Consider the following 25,617-nt stretch of genomic DNA (forward strand, 5'->3'; position numbering starts at 1 on the left):
CCTGTGTCTCCCTCTCTGACCCTGCCTTCCTCATGCTCTCTCTCTCTCCCAAAAATAAATAAATAAAATTTAAAAATAATAATAATAAAATGGCAATTTTTAAAGGAAAATACAACAAAAGAAAGAGATACCTGTAATTCAGCAATAGCATATGATGACATTGAAACAATTGTGAAATAATTACTTTGCTAAAAATACTTTGGATCTCAAGAGTTTTATAGGCAATTATATTAAAATATCAGGGAATAGGTTATTCTTATGATGACAACTATATAGAAGAAGAAAGTAAAGGCTAATCTTTATGAATATAATTGCAAAAGCTTTAAATAGAATTCTAGCAAAGCAAATGTATAAATATACAACAATAACAATACAACATGACCAGGTAGAATTTATTTCAGTAATTCAAGGTGACTTCACTATTATGAAGTGTTTTAATGTATACTCCAGATGTCATATGCACATGCCTTTTAAGGCCTGCATGAGACTGTCTCAAAGCTCCATCCCACACTATTTTTTTTAAGGTTGGTTATTTATTTATTTATTTATTTATTTATTTATTTATTTATTTATTTTGAGAGAGAGAGAGAGAGAGAGAGAGAGAGAGAGAAGCAGGGTAGGGGCAGAGAGAGAAAGAGGGAGAGAGAGAATCCCAAGCAGGCTCCTCAGTGTCAGCACAAAGCCCAACACAAGGCTCAATCCCACAAACCGCAAGAGCATGACCTGAGCCAAAACCAAGTCAGATGCTTAACTGACTGAGCCACCGAGGCATTCCCCACCTCCAAATTACTAAAATTACTTTGAATTACCAAAATTCTATCCTCTCTCTCTCTGTCCCTCTTGTATGCATATTCTCTCTCTCTCAAAATAAGTAAATAAACTTAAGAAAAAAGAAAATGAAAACAATAATTTGAAAAGATACATGCATCCCATGTTTTTTAAATCAATAAATCCAAAATATTATCATTTTAACATGTAATCAATATAAAAACGTTAATGAGATTTTGTATTCTCATTTTTGAAAATCCAGCAAATAATTTACACTTACAACACATCTCAGCACTGGTCACATGTCAAGTGCTCAGGAGTCACGTTTTATGGGACAGTACAGTTCTACAAAATTTATTTTGATTCATGTTTCAATTGGCTGAAGTATATATACCCTTGAATAATTCTTTCCAGGAATGACAAGGTTAATGAGTTACACATGAACAACAACTTCAGTAGAGATTTTTTACATTTACATTAAACTCAACATATTTCTTAATTCTCTTCTGTTATTTACATGCTATAGAAGAGAATTAGGAGCCAAGTCTGATAGGTTTTCTTTCTTTTGTAGGCAAACATTTTTCTTTATCTTTGTATTTCAAACATTTTGCTAGCATATATGTAATTGTGAGTTATTTTTACTGATTCTTAAATTTATTTTTCTGGAACACCATGAGCCCTTTCAATGTGGAAGGAAACTCAAGCCCTACTTTCTTCCATTCAGGCAAACTGCCTTCAACTTTATCTTTTATTATTGCTTCTGCGCCAATTATTTTGTTTGGCTTTAGTCTCAGAACATCTATGATTCACTTACATGCGTTGGTTCTTTCTCTGACCTCCTATTATCTTTTCTCATCATTTTCAGTTTGTCTTCCAATCATTGATTATATTTTTCAGGGTCAATTCTATATCTCAACATGAATTTTCATTCCTATGTCCCATATTTACTTTCTTTTCATTGTTTCTCTATGCATCTTAGATCAAAATCAACCTGCTTCTTTTCTTATGGCTTCCTGGTCCTATCTTAGAAGCGCTGTATCTTCCTCCTTCATATACAGAATGCAAAAGAGTATTTACATGTGTTCTTTTGGCTTCTACATTAAATCAGTTTTCAGAAGGCTACCGCTTCCCTATGTTTTTATTATGGCATTTCACTTCCTTAGTTTTTCCTATGTTGTTTAGAGTTTTATTTTGGACATAACCATAGGTAAGTCATTCTGGAATGCAAAAAGATTCATACAGAGATTATTGTTTTCCAAAAGGCAAGGTATGTAGGTCACTGTAGGTTTCACTCATTGTCTACTTGGGCTGCCAGATAAATTCAGCAGAAAGAACCAAGAGTAAGATTGACATTTATATCCAAACAGTTACCATAATAAGCAATGCATAACCCAAGCCTAAAGAGTAAGCACAAAAACATGGTGTCCAACCTGCTTCAGATAAAGCCTTGCATCTGTCTTTACCCGATTGATGGGCACAGCTCCCACATAATTTTCAAAGTCTATTTAGAAATTCATATGGTACAGTAGATCACTATATAGTGAGACCATCAATCCCAAGAGGAAAGGTCTCGATTACTCTTTGTCATACATCAGAAGAATGAGTCTGTTCAGCAGAGTAATGATGTAGACAAGATTAAAGGGAGGCTGTTTTCAAGAACTTTGACAGCATTCATTTAGTATACTAATTAAAAGAGAAGTTTATCTGTTGAGAATGAAATCTACTTGACAAACACTTTGTTAATGGTCAGTGTAAGTTGGGAACTTGAGAGTAAAAAGATAGCATTCTTTTAAGTTTTTCATAATTTAGACTTTTCACTAATTCAGACACCACCACCCCCATAATTAAGTGAAAATTTTTCAATGCATAACTACCTTGAAATATGCTAATGTCTGCGAAGCATGCAAAAATCCAAGTTTTACCATCTGCTGGATGATTCATTTGTAAATCTGCCTAGTATTCCTTTGGGAAGTTCCAGCACGGATTTTTAACCTCATTATAAAAACTTGGTAGGAATGAATTCAGTATGTATGAAAGTGCTCTGAGCACTTGGAAGAATGTGCCACATTCATCCTAGACATGTTGAAATGGTATGTGTACTGTGATCAAAAATAAAAGTGTTTGAAATGAATTGCTTGGAGATTTGGTGTTTTAATCAAGAGTTCCAGAAAAACAGAGACTTTGAGGTAACGTATTAGTCACAGAGAAGAGCTCTTTCAAATTCTGGCCCAAACTAGCCGTTGCTGGTAATAGAATAAAAACGATGGACTGTTTGTTGGTAGTAAGCTCCTTTAGGAAAAGAACTGTGGCTTACTCATTTTTATACTCCTGCACCCAAAATGTCCTTTCAAAGTTATTCACATGTGTCGAAGATACCTGCTTCTGAGGCTGTAGAAATCACACTAAGGAACTTCAATAAACTTCTCAGTCTTTTCTTCCTTCCATGTGCTTCAATTGTATCATGCATGGGTTTTCTTCAGTTTCTTAGCAAATGGCTTCACACCTTGACCTCTCTTCCTATCTTGCCCTATTGGACTAGGGAACCTGGCTTCATAAAGTTTACTGACCTGGAAACTAGGCAATTCTTTCATAGGTTCCCAGAAGTGCAGCTCTGAACATGATAATTTCTCCCATGATTTCATAACTACAGGGGAGTTGTTCATAGTTTAATCTGCAGGCTGATGAACACTGAAGGTGCACATATTACAGCCTACAAAACCGGATGTGTCCAGCCTGGGTTTCAACCCAAGGCTTAGCCAAGACCTAATGCACACCATGGCAGGAACCACTACACCTCCTTAGTCTACCTGCCTGTCAGTGGGGGGAAGGCAGAGGGATGGAACATAGTGTGTGGCACACAATAGGCACTCCGTAAATATTTGTTGAAAAGAAGGTATCATGGGAAGTTGTGACTGGTAAGTCAGGGGAGTCTCCTAAGATAAAATACATCTGAATTCTTTCAAGCAAGTTAATTGAGTATGAATCTCTAAGAATTGTCCAAGTGGTAAGTGACTTTATCACCTTGTTTGGAATTGTTACAGATCTGGAACATTTCTATTCACTCTGCTTTCAGCCCAATTGAACAAACATTTACTGAACATTTACTATGTACTGACGAGCAAGGCACAGTTTCTGTTTTCAAGGAACTCAAAAATCTAGTAAGGAGATAGTCGTGAAAGAGATATTTATAATACAGTATGATGCAAGTAATAATACAACTATGTAGAAATATACTGATACCAAACAAAGGGAGTGATAATTTTGTCCCAGGGGTCAGGCTAGGCTTTACAGAAAAGGTGGCCTATGACCAGAGTTTTGAGAGATGAATGGGTTGGCTTGGTGATAAGAGGGATAGAACATTTCAGGCAGAACCACATGTACAAAGGCATGGAAGAGTAAAACAGCATGGGAGGGCAACTAATTTCATTTTTCTGAGGCTGAAATAATGAATTAGGTCATTAGAGGAGAGGTCATCTTGGGCCAGAATTTGAAGGGCCTTATGTCATATGCCAAGGATTCTGACTTATAGGCTATGGAAAATCATCTTCTGGTGTGTGGGTTTTTTTTAACATTTTACTCTGAGAAAATTATAAATTCACATGCACTCGTAAGAGATAATACAAAGATCCCAGGTACCCAGTTTCCCCCAATAGTAACATTTTGTATCACTATAGTACAACATCATAACCAGGATGTGGACACTGAGGCAGAACATTGCCATGGCAAAGGTCCTTCAGGTTATCCATCTATAGCCACACCACTTTCCTCCCAGCCCACTCCCTCCTAACTCCTGACAACCACTGATCTGTTCTCCATTTCTAGAATTTTTTCATTTCGATAATGTTGTGTACATGGAATCATACAGTATATGTATAACCTTTGGGGATTGGTTTTTTCATGCAGCATAATTCTCTGGAGATTCATGTGTGTTGTTGCATCAGTAGCTTGTTCTTTCTATTGCTGAGCAGTATTCCATGGTACGAACACCCTATAGTTTGTTTAACCACACACTGGATAAATAAATCTAGGTTGTTTCCAATCTGTGGCTATTATGAATTAAACTTCTATAACTATTCGCATCAGGTGTTTTTTTTAATTGTAGTGAGATATACATAATATGAAATTTACCATCTTAACCATTTTTATGTGTAACTAAGTTCAGTGGCACTAAATACATTCAAGTTGTTGTGCAACTGCCATCCCCCTTCACCCCCAAAACTCTTCTCATCTTGCATAACTGAGCTGTGTCCCCATGAAACTAACTGTCCCCTCCTCTCAGCCCCTGGTAAGCATGATGCTACTTTCTGTCTCTGTAAATTTGGCTACTCTTAAGTACCTCAAGTAAGTAGAATCATACAGTACTTATCTTTCTGTGACTGGCTTATTGCACTTAGCATAATGGCTCAAGATGCATCCATGTTGTAGCTTGTGCCAGAATTTCCTTCCTTTTTAAGGCTGAATAACATTCTACTGTATGTACATTTTCTTCTGTAGATATTTGGTTCATCCATTCATCCACCTGGGCTGATTCCACCTCTGCGGCACTGTGAATAACACCCCAGTTCTTTACCCAGTTCTTCGGGGTACACACCCAGAAGCAGAATTGCTGGATCAAACGGTAATTCTATTTTTGAGTTTTTGAGGAACTACCAAACTGTTTTCCATAGCGGCTACACGACTTCACATTCCCACCGGGTTCCAATCTCTCCATATCCTTGCCAATATTTTTGGGTTTTCTTTTATTTTTTTTCTTTTACACTAGCCATCCTAACAGGTGTGAGGTGTCACATGTACAGGTTTTTGTGTCTTTGTGTCTTTGGAATAAATGCCCAGAAGTGCAATTCCTGGGTCATGTGGTAGTTGCATTGTTTACTTTTTAAGAAAAAACAGCCAAACTTTTTTTTTTTAATTTTTTTTTCAACGTTTATTTATTTTTGGGACAGAGAGAGACAGAGCATGAACGGGCGAGGGGCAGAGAGAGAGGGAGACACAGAATCGGAAACAGGCTCCAGGCTCTGAGCCATCAGCCCAGAGCCTGACGCGGGGCTGGAACTCACGGACCGCGAGATCGTGACCTGGCTGAAGTCGGACGCTTAACCGACTGCGCCACCCAGGCACCCCCAGCCAAACTTTTTAAAAGTGGCTTGCCACCAGCAATGTATGAACGATGCTGGTTCTCTGCATCCTTGCAGGATTTGATGTGGTCACTATTTTTTTATTCTGGTAGTTGGGTCTCACTGTGGTTTTAATTTGCATTCCCCTAATGGCCAATCAAGTTGCACATCTTTTCAAGTACTTACTTATCATCTATGTATCTGCTTTGGTAAAATGTCTCTGTCTTTTGGCCATACTCTGAATGGCTTGTTTTCTTTTTTACTTTTGAGTTTTGAGAATTCTTTATATAATATTAGAATGTTAGATAGCATAATTATTTACAAATATTTTCTCCCACTTTCTAGCCTGTCTTTTCAACATCTTAACAGGGTCTTTTGCAGAACAAAGGTTTCTAGTGTTAGTGAAGTCCAATTTATCAATGTTTTCCTTTTATGGATCATACTCTTAGTTCCAAGTCTTTCTTGCCAACCCTTATAATCCCGTGACTTTTTTGTTTCTTTTTTTTTTTTTCTAAAAGTTTCATAGCATAAGGTTTTATCTTTAAGTCCATAACCCACTTTGAGTGAATTTTTGTATAAAGTTTGAGACTTAGTTTGAGGTTTGTATTTTTGCCTATGAATGTCCAAATATACTGGCACCATTTGTTGAAAAGGCTATCTTAGCTCTATTAAATTGCTTTTATGCCTTTGTCAAAAATCAGTTGGGCATATTTGTGTGAATCTATTTCTGGCTTCTCTATTCTGTTCCATTGACCTATGAATCTATCCTTTTACCAGTACCACCTAGTCTTTATTACTGTAGGTATACTTTAAGCTTGAAATTGAATAGACTGATTCCTTGCACATCATTCTTCTTTTCCAAAATTGTTTTAGCTACTCTAGTTCCTTTGAGATTTCCATATAAATTGTAAAACGATCTTGTCTATATCTACAGAAACTCTCCTTGGGATTTTCATAGGAATCGTGTTAAATTTGTATATCAATTTAGGGAGGATTGACATCTTCACTATGTTGACTCTTCCAATCCATGAATACAGTCTATCTTTCCATTTATTTAGATTTTCTTTGACACTTCATCACCATTGTAGTTTTCCACATGTAAGTCTCATATACATGTTTTGTTAGATTTATACCTATACATTTCACTTTTTTTGAGCGATTGAAAATACTACTTTATTTTTAATTTTGATTATTTTATGTTTATCTCATATCTTATAAGCTTGCTGAATTCACTTATTAGTTCTAGAAGGCTTTTAATAGATTCTTGACAATTTTCTGGATAAACAATCATGCCTTCTGCAAACAGAGACAATTTGATTTCTTCTTTTCTGAACTGTATGCATTTTATTTCATTTTCTTCCCTTATTGCACTGGCTACAACTTTCAACACAATGTTGATAAAAGGATGTGAGTAGATATCCTCATCTTGTTCCCAGTTTTAGGGGGAAAGTATCAGTCTTAGAATAATGTTAGCTGTAGGTTTGTAGTAGATGCTCTTTATCAAATTGAGGACATTCCCGTATATTCCTCTTTCCCTAAGAGCTTTTATCATGACTGTTTAACGTCATCAAATGCTTTTTTGACATCAATTGATATGATCATGTGATTTTTTCCTCTTTAGCCTGTTAGTATGGTGAATTACATTAATTTTCAATGATGAAAGAGAATCAACCCCACTAGGCATGATGTACAATTCTTTTTATATTGTTGAATCATTTTGTTAATATTTTGTTTAAACTTTTATATCTACATTCATAAGGATATTGGTCTATAGTCTTTCTCTGGTTTTGGTATCAGAGTAATACTAACTTCATAAAATGAATTGGGAAATATTTCCTCCTCCCTATTTTCTGGAAGGGAATATGTAGAATTGCTGTTAATTTTTCTTTAAAAATGTGGTAGAACTTTCCAGTTAAACTAACTGGGTGTGGAGATTTCTTTGGGGGAATTTTTAATTACTAATTCAATTTTCTTAATAGTTATAAAGCTGTTGGCTATTTCACAACTGGCGAATTGTAGTGGCTTGTGTTTCTCAAGGAAATGATCCATTTCATCTAAGTTTTAAGAGCCCAAGGTCAGGCAAAAGTCTCAGATCCAACTCCCCACTCTGCCCAAGGCCTGAAATCCTTACCCCGTGTGGATGTCAACATATACACTACTAGATCCCATGGGCTTGGCAACATCACCGCCACACAGCATAGCTGCAGAATCAGCAGGCATGTGTACAGCTTGCTGTACTAATATTAAATTCCTCCTTCATTTACACCTGCAGAGTTCCCTTTCTTTATTACAAGTTTAACTATGCACTTTAAAGTATTTTTTAAAATATTTTACTCAGCATCTCTACATGCTTATAAAAATGGAGGGGTTTCAGGCTACCCTAGTCCACCTTTTGCTGAAACCAGAAACTTCACCTTAACTTTATTCAAAGGAGCATACATTGAGAGCGGAAAGGAGGAGGTGCTTGACATGCAATAGCCAACCCATGTCTTCCTTGCCCTCCCTGAGGTTGCATTGCACACAAAAAATTTCTAATAAGATTTTTAAATTGTGTAAACCTGTACACATGTAGTAAGAAGTAAATATTTGCTATTATTTCAACAAGCTGGATGACAATTCTCCCTAGGGAAAAAGAAATTAGTCTGCATGAAGGGAAAAAAAAAAGTCAAAAGGAGTAGAGATGAAATGCTGAAGGCAAAAGTGTCAGCAAATACCAATGCAATTAATGTGATGATCAAGCTACTCTGTGTGAGAAACTGGGAGGAGGGCCTTTCAATTCCTAAGAGAGAAGTGGAAATACGGGCAAAGAAAGGAGGAGGGTAGGGAGAAGGACTAAGGGGTGGAAGGCCAGGAACTACATGGGCAAAGTGGTCTTTAAAAAAATCATCGGTGGTGGGATGGATGAAAGGGCTGTTGAGAACAGGACTGTGAATTATAATTGTCTGCATGCAATGGCATATTGTAATCTCTCTCGTGGATCTCTCATCTTCGGTCAAGTTCTGCTTTGACCAACAGCCTTTGGTTACTCCAAAAGAAGAGAAGGGGCTTTGTTCCACTTCTGAGTCTATGTCAGAGCAGATAAGACAGCCAGAGCATATAGAAGGAAACAATCAACAGAGGTAGGAAATCAGGTCAAGGAGAATAGTAGGTCATCCTAGGTATTCACAGAAACATGAAGGAGCACTCTGAACTTCCAAAGGGCACACAATAGCAATTTGGGCCTATTTACCTAGATCTCAATGGGCCAGGAGCCTCCAGCTGACATGTGGGCTACATACCATCCACAAGCTCCTGGAAGCTACTTATAGCATCATCAGAGAGTACACTGGTGAACCAATGGCCAACATATTGGGGACCAAGTGATACAGTGGATATATTCAAAGACCTAATCATACACATTCAAAAAGAGAAAATCAAAGTGAGTCTCAGTTCCCCAAACACAATTATACTCCAAGCCTTCACTATGACCATAACCACCATCAACCCTTTCCAGGACAAGCTGAGTTTTCCCCATTAGACCAGTTCTTGCAGAGAGCTCATGACACCCCGACGGGGATGCCATAAAGAGGATTTGGATTTTACATGAGGTGGTGAGGTGGACTAGATCATTTTTAAGTTCTAGTCTAACTTGAAATTGTTCAAATGTAAGATAATGGGTTGATATATCTGTTTACTGAACCAAACAGGTTTGCTTGGCTGATAATAACTATATCTGATGAAAGAGATGGAGAAAAGGAGTAAGATACAATCTGGAACCCCTTGTGGTCAGGCAGACGGATCTTGGGTGAACAAACGTTGGGGAGTAACTGTCTATGGTTCTGAAACACAAATATATCATGACAAAAACTGCAGTTTCAGAATGACGGTACACGTGACTGGGAGGTGCAAGCAAGAGGCCAGTGGACCAGCAAATAAAGGGCTTATAATGACCTTATTGTGAAGGGGGAAAGGCCAGGAGTTGGCAGGAGATGGCTTTAGAAAGAGAAAGAGAATTTGATTCAAGAGATGATGCAGAGCAGTGCCAGTTCCAAGGGTTGAGTAGGGGTACCTTTAGACTCTCTTCCCCGTACTCACCTTCAGCCATTAAATTTTAATTTATTAAAATTTAATAAAATTTTATTAAAATTTTATTTTAATAAAAATAAAAGTATTTTTATTTTAAAATAACAAAAGACTATTCTTTGAGAAGGGCAGTTAACATTTGCTCTGTCGTATGTATATCTAATTACAAGTGGCTATAGAGAAATACTAATAATAATACTAATAATACTAATTGTATGATTCCACCTCTACCTTCACCACCACCATCACAACTAAAGCAGTGGTTCTGAAAGTGGCATACATCAGAATCACCACTAGCATCTGCTGGGACCCACCCCAAGAGTTTCCAATTCAGCAAATCTGGTAAGGGGTCCAAGTATTTGCACTTCTAACAAGTTTCAGGGACCCCACTTTGAGGACCACTGAGCTAGATCACTACCCTTCATGTATAGAAATTTTAGAACTGGCATTGTTGAAGCTATAATTCCAGTTTCTGCTGAAACAAGTGGGAAATGAAGAGATTCAGTCCTTAAATACTGTTAAGGGGAGACCTAGAGCTCTATAGAAGATCTGAACTTTTTAGAAATAGACTTGTTTAAGACAAATCAAAATCTCCAGATCCAGGTCCTGCCCTGTCCTGGGCCCTTTATATGGCTCTAGCTCATCCAGAGTACATGCTCCTGAAAACACTGAACACCCAGCCATCAGCCACAGCCCACTGCTCACGGCATCTCTTGGCCCTTCTTCCCACTCATTGTATCTCCTCCTTCTTCTCATCACTATGGTTCCATAACCCATCCAACTCCAACTCAAGCTCCTAATGCTTGCAACAGGCCTCCCTAGCTGTGGCCAGCAATTTCAAAAAGTTCTCTGGCTGGACTCTAGCACTCTGTCAGACAGGATTTTCAGTGTGCCCTGGGGTTCCACAATGGGCACCACCATGTAATAGGTGCAGGCTCACCCTCTATCCCAACCCCAGACAGAACTCACCCTCACTGTACACCCTTATCTGCCCCTGCCCATTCTCTGCCCAAGGAAGGGGATCATTCACCCACCCACATTATATACCCCATACAAATATAGCAAGTGACCCTCCCTTTACTTTAACATCCATCCACCCAAATTACTCCAGCTCTTCAATAGGATAATCTGTTTTCAACACTATCTGGATTTTTACCTCCAAAAGCAAAAGAGGTCAAATAAGACTCCATTTCCTTACTGCTTTTATCCGACTATTTTCTTTCCAACCATTTCTCATCTCAGGGAAGAAATTATTCTCTCCTCAATTAGAGAAGTAATAAAAACTCTAGAATGGAGTTTCCCAGCTACACAAGTTTTGGGGCCAACACCTCCCTCTGCACAGACTCTTCCAATGTCCTGGATAGTCCACAAAAGTCCACTGCACTGAATGCCTGCCTCTTTTAAGTCTCCTAGAGTAGAGATGCACACCAAATTCTGGGCTTCTGCTGCCACATTGTGGCCATATCTGAACACTGCATGCAGCCCTGAAAAGTACTGGGGTTTTTTTTGTTGTTGTTGTTGTTGTTTTAAGATATAATTGACATATAACATCTTAGTTTCAGGTGAACAACATGATTTATTTGTATACATTGTGAACTTATCACCACAAAAAGTCTAATTAATATCTGTCACCATACATAGTTACAAATTTTTTTTCTTGTGATAAGAACTTTTAAGATCTATTCTCTTAACAACTTTCAAATACACTATACAGTACTATTAACTATCATCACCACGCTATACATTACATCCCCAGGACTTATTTATAACTGGAAATTTGTACCTTTTGACCACCTTCTCCCATTTCACCCATCCCCACATCCCCTCCCCTATCTACCTCTGGCAACCACCAATCTGTTCTCTGTCTCCAAGTTCAGCTTTTTTGGTGGTGGGGCAGACGTGGGTATTATTTTACATGTAAGTGAGACCGTACGTATTTGTCTTTCTCTGTATGACTTGTTTCACTTAGTATAATGACCATGGATGGACCTTGAAGCCTTTTTTTTTTTAAGATTAGAAGTTACCTTGTCTACCTGTTAACCTCCACTCACTTCCCAAACCTCAGCTAATGCTTATCTCCTCCAGGAGGACTCCCTTGAATCTACTCCCATCCCAGGTCAGATGAGTTCTCTCCATCTGGTTCATGAAGTTCCTTGTACAATCTCTAGCATTTCCTTCTACACACTACACTGGAGCCACTGACTTCTACATTGTCTGATCAGATTGTGAGCTCTCTGAAAACAAACTTACTCTCATGTGTGCCTCTAGGGCCAGGCACAGAAGTCTTCAATAAACATATGTGAAAGGAAGGAAGGAAGGAAGGAAGGAAGGAAGGAAGGAAGGAAGGAAGGAAGGAAGGAGAGAATGAAGGGGGGTGAGGAGAGAGAGCAAATGACCAATATTTGTTCTAACAGATTGGGGACCATGTCACATGTTTTTAAGTATTTTATCACTCACCCTGGCATGTGATCAACCACAACCACTCTGGAAGTAAGTTATAATATCGTCCTGGAATCCAAATGCATAAAGTGTGACTTAGAGGGGTAAGTTTCCTGCCCAAATTCACACAATTCAGAATTCCAGGACAGAGAACCCAAGCCCAGGCCTAACACCAGAGCCTGAGCCCTTAATAGCTTCTGAACACCTTGACATTCGTGTGTGGGAGACCCTTGAGGACACGCTCTGGAGTGGTTTCAGGAGTGTGTGTACTGGCAGTGGGATAACATTCCCCTGCTTATGAGGTGAGGATGAGGAAGAGAAGTGGGGAACAGAGCTGGAGGGTCTTAGTTTACTTTGTCTTCACTCAACAAGCAGTTATTCCTACACCAGGCAAGGTTAGTACACAGCTCAACCAGGTGGGGCCCTTGGCCTCCAGGAGCCTACTGTCTACTGGAAAGACTGACATACACATAAAACAGACATCTCCAGGGAAAAGCTCTCCAGGATGGCACTGGAGGGTAGCTATGCCAGCATCTCAGATGTCTGGGCCAGCAGGGAACCCAGCCCCACAACCAGCTGACTTCATCCCAGAAGTCCAGGAGCCCCAGCCTAAGGGGAGGCCCAGGAGCTCCTCACCCGAAGGTCCAGCTCTTCACAGCACAGCCATGGTCCCCAGAGGTCACCTCCATCTCCAACAGAAGGCTGAGTTGCCAGCCAAGTGTGAAAACCTTTCAAAGGCTTCCCCATAATCAGGGTCCACTCTTTAGGCTAGTACAAAGACCCCTCTTGGCTTGACCCCAGATTGCCTCTCTTTTGTTCCCTCTGTTTACACAGAGAATATTTTTTCAGGTGTCTGGGGGAAAAAGTTAAAAGGTCTGATATCAATCATTTTCACCATAATAAGAATGAACCCTGTGTCCTCACTCTGGAGAGAATTTGCATTTCAAGTCTTCAAGTGATTCCCTTATTTGAGGGAATTCCTGGTATCAGTGAGCTGGTGGAAGGGATGTTTGAGGAAAAGGTCTTCCCAACCCAGATGGAACCAACTGTAGTGACGGCCACTATAGTGTGGGTCTAGGATGCCTGCCCTGAGCTAAAGTTTGAGCATCTCCACTACCAAGATGGCAGACCCCCTAGTCTCTGAGCTACAGAGCTGGCAAACCCAGCCCTTAGACCAAGAAGTAATGTGCACTGGGAACAGCCAGGATTTGGAGTTAGGAGACCTGGAATTCCATCAGTGAGAAATTCTCAGTGTTTTCTCCCAACTTTGTTGTCCTCATTTGTAAAATGGAGACACTGGTTGTCAGAGAGTTTTGCATGCAGGACCAAGGTGAGGTGCTCTACAGGCTCATGCCCCCACCCCCACTCTGGCTCTGATGCATGGGAAGGAAGTCCCCACACACAGGACCTCCAGCCCCAGGACAGCTAGCCTCATAATGGGTGCCATTCTAAACCATCTGTTGGTCCAAAGCCAACATGCCTTGGACTCATACAGTACCTTACAGTCAGGGTCACTCTCAGTTCCTCATTCTCTTGGACACTGTCATTTTTCTGTAGGTTTTGGAGGGAAAGATAATATTCTCCACTGCTTTGGAATCTCATCCCCCTCCCTGTCTCCTTCCTTCTCCTTCCTCACCTCCATTCCTAGAAGAATGACTTTCTGGTTACTCTCCATGCCTGTGGCTGTTAGTCAAATGCTCTGATTAAGGTCAAAAGCCACTGTTAAGCATAAAATGATGGGGACGGGGTGATGAAGGGGCCATGATAGGATCCAGAGACTCACAGAAGTCACTCCACAGAGTCCACAACCACAGCACTGCTATTTCATGGCATATTAAGTGTCTCCAGTCTAAAGGTGACAGGAACTGAGCTTGACCCATGGGCTTTGGCATCAACTTCTTTGAGGAAGGTTCAGTGGTTCTGGGTGGTGGTGTCAGCCTCTGAGAGACAGAGGTTCCAAGAAGAAAGCCGGGGATGGGTTGTATTGCAGAAGTGACCAGAATAAGGCCTGCAAGGCTGGCAAACCAACTGGTCAAGCATGATCAGAAACCAGCCCTTGGAAAAGCTAGATGTTTTCATGAGTTCTACACTCTACTTCCCTCTGCTTCTCTTTTGGGATCTCTTAATATAATCAACACAGTTCACCTCTGTTGCAATATGGGGAAGCCAAGAAAAGTATATTGATTCAAGCATGGGCAAAATCTCTGGAGAAATGAGCAGCATATTCCAGAAGAATAAGGAATCAGAATGTGAGACCCCACAAAGGGAATGAAACCCCTGGGATGACTTGGGAGGCCAGTGGACCAGCTCCCCTCCTTCCCACCCTGAGCTCTTTCTGCTGACCACCCCACCTCTTGAGTCCAGCTTTCAGAGCATCTCCAACCTATGTTCTCATTGCCTACTCCCATCTAGCCTAAATCCATGCTGGGTAGTGCACACTGTCAGGCCTTTCTGTGTGTCTCAGTGGGGGCAAAAATTAGAGTGTCACAGTATTTCATCTTCTGGCCTCCAAAGAAAAGTCTGTCAACCAAATCCTTCCACTCTTCCCAAAGTGAACATTCCATTCACACCATATCACACCTTCAAGGTCATTTTCAATTTGGTAAGTAAAGTCTCAATTAGACAATGCTACATTAAGAATTATCTTTTTCTTGGGGCACCTGGGTGGCTCAGTCAGTTAAGTGTCCAACTTCGGCTCAGGTCATGATCTCGCGGTTCGTGAGTTCAAGCCCCATGTCAGGCTCTGTGCTGACAGCTCAGAGCCTGGAGCCTGCTTCGGATTCTGTGTCTCCCTCTCTGTGCCCCTCCCCTGCTCATGCTCTGTGTCTCTCTGTCTCTCAATAATAAATAAACGTTTAAAAAAAATTTTTTTTAAGAATTTTTTCCTTCATTATGTCCTGTTCAATCTCCAGAGCCTCCGCCAAAAACTATATATATGGGGTGCCTGGGTGGCTCAGGCAGTTAAGCACCCAACCCTTGATTTCAGCTCATGATTTCGCAGGTTTTGGGATCAAGCCCCATGTCACGCTCTGTGCTGACAACTTGGAGCCTGCTTGGGATTCTCTCTCTCCCTCTCTCTCTCTCTCTCTCTCTCTGCCCTTCCCCCACTCATGCTGTCTGTCTGTCTGTCTCTCTCTCTCTCTCTCTCTCTCTCAAAAATAAAGAAATAAACTTTAAAAATATTTTTTTCTTCCTAAAATCCACCTCATATTTTCCATCTAGTATTTGCTACAAAAAAATTTAGTAGCTAATGTGCCATCTAATTTTTTTTTTCCAGGACAATGCACTGGCAGGAAATTTTTTTCCTTTTTTTTTTTGGTCCAGAATCACAGAATCAGCCCAACTTAATTGGTTTGTCACTAATTACTTTTTTTCCTAAAAGGATATTTTTTCTTTCATCTCTTCACTTATCTCCTACGAATAAGCTTTCAAGTGACATATCCTCTTTTCAACCCAGACACACAACTCAGAAGTTGTGGAAGCCATTTAAAAGCGAAGTCACCCTCTTCTATCTGGGAAGGGACCGGCTGCTCCAGGTTTCATTCTGGCTTCACGGTGAAAGGCCCCCATCCCGTCCCCTTCCTACATCTCCTGATGAGCATCAAAACTTCGGGGACTCCCGAGGAGATGCACGCAGCACAGTGTGCCCAGCGTGGTTGGGTTACCATTTCAGCTTATTAACTTGCCTGACTACTGCTTGGGAGATCAAGAAACAAAGGGACTAAAGGCATATTCATCATCCTCATTGAGCCGTGGGATGAAATGCTTATTTTGGGAAGTAATGGTTCCAGGTAGGAGGGAAGTGAGAAAGGAGTGTTTTATTACACACCTTCTAAAATGTGAGCACTTAATGCTCTCACATTATCATCTATTATTACAGTTCTATAAAAGCCATTTCTAGGAACCAATCCCAAAGTTTTGAAGCCTTCCCAAAAGAACTGGAAGGCAGAATTTAGAAGAAGGCCCTCTAAATAGAAAAATTATACTTTTGATTCTACACATTAAGGCTTACTATGGCGGTATCCACACCCAAAACTCAATCCACCTTAGGAAATAAGGCCATGGCAGGGAATTTGTGTGCCATGACTTCCAAAGAAGGTAACTTTTTTATAAAGGAGAGAAGATGGGTACGGATTCCCTGTTTTTCAGAGGGAGAAAACTGAGGCCCGGAAAGTTTCAGTGAAATTACTCTAAGTGAAAGCGAGCAAGTCGTGCTGGTGCTGGAAAGAAAAATCCTCCTGTTTTGATTTCCTGTTCCACCATTTCTCCACTCCATGCCTGTCTGGTTCGGGGAGCATCTCCACCCAGCCCCGCTCAACCTCTGGTATTTCTGCTCCCTTGTTGCAATCTGGGTTTTCATTCCAGAGAGAGCATTCACTTGCCTCATAGTTTGCTGATCACCCTGGCACAGAAAACACTGAGAGGCTTTTGACTCCCGTTCTCCCACTAATGATCAAGACCTACAGACAAAAGAGTCAAGTGAAATTGATGGGGAGCTCCAAGGTCCTTACAGGGATCCCTGTGCCCAAGGAAAAGCATTCAGCCTATCTTCACAATGTTCACACAAGCTTCAAAATGTCACCTAAGTGAGGTAAATTTCACACAAGCTTCAAAATGTCACCTAAGTGAGGTAAATTTCACACAAGCTTCGAAATGTCACCTAAATAAGGTAAAGCCAGTGGAGCTAGCCCAGAAATCCACTGTGGGTGGTGACGATGCTTTCACACATGTGTGGACCTTGGCAACTACAAGCATTTTACATACTCTTCCTCATGCTGTCGTCATAAAAAGCCCGCCCCTGAGTGCAGAACTCTCTGAGAGGACTCCCAGGGCAACAGTTCTCAAATTCAAATGTGCACAGAAATCACCTAGGGATTTGTTAAATTCAGATACTGATTCAGTGGGTCTGGGGCTCTGCATTTCTAAAAGTCCCCAGGCAATGCCAATCCTCCTGCTCCCAGGACCCCACTTTGAAGAGCAAAACCCTAAAGCACAGTTTGATAAACTACAGCTCTAAGAGTTGAAAGGGCAATAGCAATGAATAGCTCACCCACGATGGGGCTCAAATGAAATATTAACCCATTAAAGACATTTCCTATATTACTCTATTATCGACAGTGTTTTACTGACAGCTGGCAGGATTACAAGTGTGGACTGCGCAGGCAAGAAAGCCCCTGAAGGAGCCCAGGAAAGGAGTGAAACAAGATCTACTCACGAGAGAAGCGGGCAAGTGGTCTGGCAGGCTTGTCTCCAGCTTCATTTGCGACTGAAAAAGAAAAGCAGACAATGCAATAAAAGCAAGGCACATATGTCCACAGAATATGCCCAACCTACAGCTAATCCTCTGGGGGATTTCACATTAAACTATGTTTGAGGATCTTTGTAAGAAAATAAAAGCAACTTCACTCTGTCTATATTCACTCTGCCTGTATTCTCTGTCTATATTTCCATTGCTGCTCTCAATGTCTAAATGAGGACAGATGTCTTCATCATTTTGATTAAGTGCATTTGAATAAAGCTGGAGAGGACCTAAGCAATTTGTAATTTCCTATGCCTCCAGGTGGAAAGTGGCTTGCACCCACACATTAAGAGGCATGAATGTCTGACTTCCAAACCTGTGTATGTCCTGGTTCAAGCTTCCACTTATCAGGCTGTCTTAAAACACATAAATGCACCCCAACCACTTAACATAAAACCACTATGCTCAGATGGATAGGGCCAAAGCCAAGACAGGATTTCAGAAGGTAACAACAGGGTTAGTTTTTATGAAGAAAGATATCTAACTTTAGACACTAACAAACAAGGGAGTTCAAAAGAGGGGATCAAGAAAATTCTTCAGAGAACTGCTCTAGAAAACCTTACCCTTAAAGCTTCTCAGCAGGGCACTTTACCCTCCTCTGATAAGCGTCTAAATAATTTGTCATGTGGACAGAGTCATAATTAATATCCCCTATATTTATGAACACCACCTTTGTGAAGAAAAATGAGATCAATCATTAAGTGGAAACACAAGTTTCCTTCACTTTAAATATCACTTTTAATGCCCATAAGGATTATAGCTTGCTTGTTTTATATATTCATAGTAAACAGGCACGATAGTTGTGGTCAACTTGAACAGAACACCCAAAGCAATCAACTGGAAAAACCTGTTCATTTCAGCTTAGAAAAAAACACTCACTAGACAGGCAGAATAAAAGGGGTGCTAAAGTAATCATTAATGTATGCAAAGTTGCAGCAGCGGGACAAAAGAAATAACTACTTCATAAACATTACATCAATTTTGCAAAGCATGGAAGGAGTGAAAAAATTCTTTTCACCCTCTCACAAAGGTAAAGATTTCACAATTCACTACATGTGGACAGATTTTTAAAGTTCATGGATCCAAACTCAGTCTACTTTCCTGTCATTTGCATGGCCCATTGTCTTCACTCTCTTTGTGGATGACAAACAAGATGTTATTAAAAAAACAACGGGGGAAGGGGGGTGTGACATTACCTGCCTCCGTTACCTCCCACGCCCCAGCATTTCCAAAAGGAAGAGCCTAAGAGAGGCAGAGAGGAGCAAGCCCTCCTTAGGTACTGACATGAGTTTCCCTGGCCTTGAGTTCAAACTGTTTCCTCTCCAGAGATCCTTCTTTAAAGAAACAGAGCAAGGGTTTCTTCCCCCAAAAATTTTTGCTGCAGAAACTGATGGGCTACTTTTAAAGTAGAAAAACAAAACCACTTCCATTGCTGTGAACACCAGCAGCCACGAAATTGTTCAGCTTGGAGAGTGAGCATCTTCCCTGTGGGAAGGAAGAGGAGCAGTGACAATACTGTCACCATTTTACACTGCAGCGATGGCTGTTTCCTCACTCCAGGGCTTTTACCTCCTCTCCCAACCACCCTTTCCAAGGATGGGAATTGCTGACCCAGATCCAAGTCAGACCAGGGGAGGCAGGAATCGAGATCTAGGCCAGTGGAGTACCAAGAGACTTGTTTCTACCCAGAAGGAATCTGAACCATGCCAGCAGGATTATTTTCCTAAACATAGACCCAGTGCCACACTCCCTTACTTAAAGGTCTCCAGCGATGTCCCATCACTTACAAGACACAATCCAGCTAACCTGACCTGGTCATCGAACACCTGGCCTCACCTATTCTTCTCAGCTCACTCTATTTGCCAGAGCATCCTTCAGTCACATACTCTAAAAATTCCTAAACACGCCCTACACACACCCTCCCTCCCCAGGACACCCCTCCCCACTGCCTCACCTGCCAAGTCACACTCATCCTGCAAGATTCAGGTGGAGACATTCATTTCTGAAAAGCTTCCCTGATGCTCATCACAGCTTCTCCATCCCATTGATCTCTGCATACACCCAACTCCCTTCCCAGACAGTAGTTAGCAAACTTTAGCAGGCATCAGAACAAGTAGGAAGGTTGGTTAAGAATAGACCGCAGGGTTTGTTAAAGTAAAAATTCTGACTCAGTGAGAATCTGCATTTCTAACAAGTTCCCAGGTGATACTGAGGAGCTGGCCTGGGGACCATATTTTGAGAAAAGCTCCTCTCAACTACAACCTACCCTACCCAAGACAAGGATCATAACTTTGCACCTTTGTATTTTCAGTCTTCTGAACACAGAGTGAGCGCCACACAGAATAACACATAGGGTCAGTGTTTTCAGAACTAAATCAAGTAGGGGCACCTGGGTGGCTCAGTCAGTTAAGTGTCAGACTTCAGCTCAGGTCATGATCTCATCATTTGTGAATTCGAGCCCCACGTCAGGCTCTGCGCTGACAGCTCAGAGCCTGGAGCCTGCTTCAGATTCTGTTGTGTCCTTCTCTCTCTGGCCCTCCCCTGCTCACACACACTCTCTCTCTCTGTCTCTCTCTCTCAAAAATAAATAAACATTAAAAAAAAAAAAAAACTGAATCAAGTAGACTGAATCCATACCACTGCCACAGATGGCTTTAGTAGACCAGAAACCTAAGACTGGCTTCCAGAGGATAATAAAAAGGCCCAGGTGTGTTGTTTGGCCCCACAATGTTTTAAATTTTTAAACAATCATCTACACTTAAAAATCAAGAGATTTCAGGGGCGCCTGGGTGGCGCAGTCGGTTGGGCGTCCGACTTCAGCCAGGTCACGATCTCGCGGTCCGTGAGTTCGAGCCCCGCGTCGGGCTCTGGGCTGATGGCTCGGAGCCTGGAGCCTGTTTCTGATTCTGTGTCTCCCTCTCTCTGCCCCTCCCCCGTTCATGCTCTGTCTCTCTCTGTCCCAAAAATAAATAAACGTTGAAAAAAAAAATTTAAAAAAAAAAAAATCAAGAGATTTCAAATATAAAATTTAGATTGTAGGCTTCTCTGAATAACTGAGCGGCTGTCCAGTCCACCGGCCAGTAATGGCTCACCACTGGGATGCCCGCTATGGGTGGTTCTGTCTCCTGCATGCTCAGGAGGCAGCTCCTTGCTGATCTGCATTGGGCTTTCTATATTCTCTGCATGGTCCACAAGGCAAATGAAAATAAAAGTTGTTTTGAATGAAACTAAAACTCAACAGAGACCAGCACTACAAAAAGTGGCTGTGGCCAAGCTCACTGAGCCCTTTGTCCCCAGCCCACAAACTGCCCAGGCAGCCTCCACAGACTGTTGGGACACACCTGGGCTTCTTGGCCAGTGGAAGAGTCCTCTGCTGTTTGCCTTTTATTTTTTTAAAAATATACAGCAAGCTTTAACAACAGACTAGATGTTCCATTTATCAGATGCAATTAGAGCTTGAATTTGGCAAAATCTCGTAAAAATAATTATGTAGATTTAAGGAAACTTATCCATATCATACTGTTGGGCAAAACATACAGACCAGTACATATGATGCTGACTTGTATATCTAGGCCACGTGTCTATATGGGTACAGAGAGAGGAGTGGAAAGACGTGCACTAGATATATTAACAGTTATTTCTTCTGCATCCTAGCATTTGGGATGACTTTTAACCTATTTTATACTTTTCTGCATAAACCTAACAGTTTATGATAATCATGGACCATGTTTATAATCAGGAAAACTGTTCTTATTAAAGGGGTAGGAAAAAGGTGTCTATTATTTGATACACATTAAAATTTTAGATATTGTGTGTGTATGTCTATTTATCTATTTATATAAATTACATTTTAGATTCAGATTCCAGAGGAGTTTGGGATCACAGAATCCAGGGGACTTTCCATCTCTAGTCCCAGACGATTCCCTATAAAGAGTCCAGAAACGAATCTCCCATCTGCTCTCCAAGGAGTTCCACACTTTCTAACTCAGGGATTTGCAACCCTTGTTGCACATTAGAATTGCCCAGGGAATTTGGGGGTGGGGGGAGGGCACCTGAGTGGCTCAGTCAGTTAGGCATCTGGCTCTTGGTTTTGGCTCAGATCCTGATTTCACAGTTTCAGGGTTCGAGTCCCACTTTGAGCTCCACACTGGCAGCACAGAGCCTGCTTGGGATTCTCTCTCTCCTTCTCTCTCTCTCTATACCACCCCGCCATGCTGTCTCTGTCTCTGTCAAAATAAATAAGCTAAAAAATGAAATTTAAAAAAAAAGAACTACCTAGGGAACTTTTAAAAATCCTGATGTCTAGGCCATACCCCAGACCAATTAAACAGAGCCTTGGGGATGGGACCCAAGCATGGATACCTGTTAAGCTCCCAGATGATTCCACTGAGCAACTGAGAAGTACTAATAAATGGTGTAACTTCATACACCTTTACCAAAGCAACCTTTAGGGAGGAAGGTGTGGCTCAAATTCCTTCAAAAAGTAATTACTGCTTTTCAGTTCTTCTTTTCAGGATGCTTTTGTTTTGTCATTAAAATCCTCAACAGAGACATACCTCTGCTTTAAGAAAAAAAGCAACCGTTAAGATTGCAAACATAACTATGGGGATCAATTAGTGAGCAACTCTTCACATTGCGAAGGTTTCTTATAGAAGGATTGCCTCCAACCTTCAACACATGCATACTGTGCACCAACCGTGAGCTTGGCACTGGGCTAGAGTCTGAGTGGACTGCAACAAGAGATTTCACTCTCAGCCTTCACATACAAATAAATTAGGGAAGCAAACTATGCCTTTCAATCTGGGTTTATCCCAGCCTGATGAGCTAAGAAATGGACTTTAAAATCATGATGATAATGAGGATGACGATGATCCAGATTCCTTAGTCCCATCCCAGAAACACTGAATCAGAACCCCTGCAAGTGGGGACAGGAGTATGGATTTTAATCAGTTGCCTCAAAAGCTATGTCTGTGGTATGTCTGTTGTGTGTCTGTTGTATATCCCCCTGCCTCCCCGCAAAAAACGGCCAGAAGCAAATCTTAAAGGAAGGGTTTGCCACGGAGACCAGAGAGAGGGAGGCAAGTGAGACAGGAAGTTAACTCAGAACAATGAGTACCCCAACCCCAGGCAGTGAAGGTGGCACTGATGTCCCAGCTAAGCTACAAACAATTCAGCCCATGAGAACAGGAAGGGAGGGTGGTCCAAGCAGTTGTGGTGGTGGCCTGGGCAGGTGCACACTGCTTTGTAACCAAAACTAGCACCAAAAATACTACCACCCTTGTTTTGAAAGCTCTGGCACCTGGGGGTGTATAAACGCAGCTGGGGTGCTGGGTGCCCGGGTCAAAACACAGTGAGCAAGCAAGCCAGGAACAGAGCCTGGCTTCCTGAAAGGAAACCTGCCCGATACATCGGCTATCTGCTGCTTTGCCACAATCTCTGAGGCCAGCCCATGGACCCTCTCAAGGTGAATTCCTTTGGGAAGCCTAGGGGCTAGAAAACCAGGCACAAGGAACTCCCAGAAAAGAGAGGCTTGGAATGAGGTTCCCAAGTTACTGTAAAAGGTGAAGCTCAGAACTGCTCACAGATGTTTGCTCACCTCACATTGCCGTCAACTTGCAAAGACCCAAGCAACAGCAAAGGAAACTGGATAGAATGCAGGGGAGAAAGACTTGGTCCAAGATCACCATTATCACCTTCTAAGTAAGACCCTCCATGACTACATTACCAAGGCCACACCTCCTGACTCCCCGCTCTTCCTCTGCCCCCATTCCCCTTCCCTGCTCTGGTCCTCCCCACAGCACTGTCACCTTCTCATATGCTCTGTACTTTACTCACTGGGCTTATTGCCTTTCTCCTTCCACTTCAAGGGATTCTCTGAACAAGCACCAGGAAAGAAAGTCATGATCATGATCACATGATCGTGGTGACATGACCCAAACTCAGAGCATGATTCTCTGCCGGTGAAAGAACTACTACATCCCCAGTGTCTAAACACCTGGCACACAATTTTTATCGTATGAATCAATGACTAACCTTCTAACAACCTACCACGCAGAGGGCAATGGGGCCAAGAATTGGAAGAAGAAGTGGAGGGGGAAGGCACAAGGACATTAGCACACAGTAAGCCCTGTAAGTATCAATTCAGCACTTAGAAATATTTATCAAGCACTGACTAAACTGTAGATATCAGGTAGTAAAGCTGTGAACAACCAGACATGGCCCCTGCCCTTCATACTGAGTAAGACTGACATTCCCATTTGATAAATATTCAGGCCACTGGAATTCAGAACTGTCAGGTAACTTTTCTAAGACCACACCGTTGTGTGGCAGAAGTCCCATCCAAATCCAGGTGTACCTGGCTCTGAAGCCCATGTTCATTCCATCTTTCCCATTTCCTCTTTGCCTTCCAAGAAGGGTAGGAAGATAGAAGCCATGCTCCAGAGAAGGCTACACCTAGAAAAAAAGTCTTACTAAGGCCTGCCCCTCTCCCTCATGCCTCTAGCCCTGGTGAGAGCCACACACTGGCCTGCAGAGAGTGGAAGAAGTCACCTGCCTGGGACCTCAAACCTGACACAAGCCCAGGAGATTCTCAGTAGAGAGGAATCCTTTTGTGAGTGGGTGCGGGAGTGAGGACTCACAGCAATGGCCTCCAGAAGGGGGAGACACTAGGTACAAAGGAAGGAGCTTCATGCCATGTTCCCGCCAGAGCCCCAGCTACCAGCCCACTCCCTAGCCCTCTTAAACCCTCTCTAGGTAGAAAGTAGTAACAAGGGAATAGAAACAATCGAATTCATGTTAGCATGAGAAGCACTACAACTTAGAAAAACAGCCTCAGGAGACACGACCTATTCTCTTCAACAGGTAAGGAAACTGATACTCCGAGAGATCAAGCAACTTGTCCAAAGTCAGTCCAAAGCCAAGTAACAGAGTCAGAAACATCATCTGTTTCTCCAGCTCCAAGCCCAGCATTCTCAGAAAAAGGGATGAAGTCAATCTCTTCAACTCTCACACAGTGATGGGTCATGAGTGAAGTAAAGGGTCTGGCTTCTTTTTCCCCCACTGGGTTTGATAAATATCAATGCCTGACAACTCCAGGATCCATTTTAAGCATAAAAACGTTGAACTCTAATTGAGGATGGCTGACTCAAGTGCTGTGTTGAGAAGGCTTCTGGTGTCTGACGTATCCTCAAAGCCTGTCACGGGGGTGGGGGCGGAGGAGGCTGGGGGAGGAGGGGTGGGGATGGGTAGATGCGTAAATGGGAAAATCCCTACCAGATTAGATGACACATAAAAGAATAGGGCCACAAAATGTATAATTCACAAATAGAGTTAATTACTTACATAAAGTACATAATTAGGGTTGCTAAAAATGAGAAATGCTAGCTATATAATACCGTATAATTCCGCATAAATACCGAATTTTATCTTCACAGCAACTCTCTTAGGATAGTGCTATCATTTCCCCATTTTCCAGATGTGGAAATTGAGTGTTTGAGAACTTAAGTAAATTGCCTGAGATGAAACGACTAGCGAGCGGCAGGTCTGGAAATTGAATCCAGTGCTGCCTTACTCCAGAGCCAGCGCTTTTAACCCCTGTGCTACCCATCACACTTCCCCAAATGTTAATACTATTTCCTGAACCCTACTACCAAGAAACCCAGACCCAGCGGGAGAGCCCCTTGTCTCCCCCCTACGTAGCCTCAAGTTAAAAGCTCACAAAGGAAGGCACCCTGCTCTCCTGTTCCTTAGGTGGAACAGAGCTCTGTAATCCAGGTGGAATTTGTGCCCCAATGACATAAAAGATATCACCACACCGCAGCCTGTTCCTGTCTCCCCTTCTGTATTCAGAGATGCTCAGCATTGCCTCATTATACCTTCCAGGCCAATTTGGCTGTCAAATCAACTCTGAATCAAGCTCTTGCACAAAAGAAAATA

At 41.7% G+C, this 25,617-nt stretch overlaps 1 protein-coding gene across 5 annotated transcripts in view; it reads right to left on the reverse strand.

The window, feature by feature from the left end:
- The window catches only part of PDE1C (phosphodiesterase 1C), a 510,042-nt gene that overhangs the window by 400,541 nt on the left and 83,884 nt on the right, over positions 1 to 25,617 (reverse strand). For all 5 annotated transcript variants that reach the window (XM_019825661.2, XM_019825660.2, XM_019825662.3 and 2 more), the window contains exon 2: positions 17,599 to 17,649. In XM_019825661.2, coding sequence (XP_019681220.1) covers positions 17,599 to 17,649 — 51 coding nt within the window. The remainder of the gene's footprint in view (positions 1 to 17,598; positions 17,650 to 25,617) is intronic.

The sequence above is a fragment of the Felis catus genome, chromosome A2, assembly GCF_018350175.1.
Source record: "Felis catus isolate Fca126 chromosome A2, F.catus_Fca126_mat1.0, whole genome shotgun sequence".
Classification (NCBI taxonomy): Eukaryota; Metazoa; Chordata; class Mammalia; order Carnivora; family Felidae; genus Felis; species Felis catus.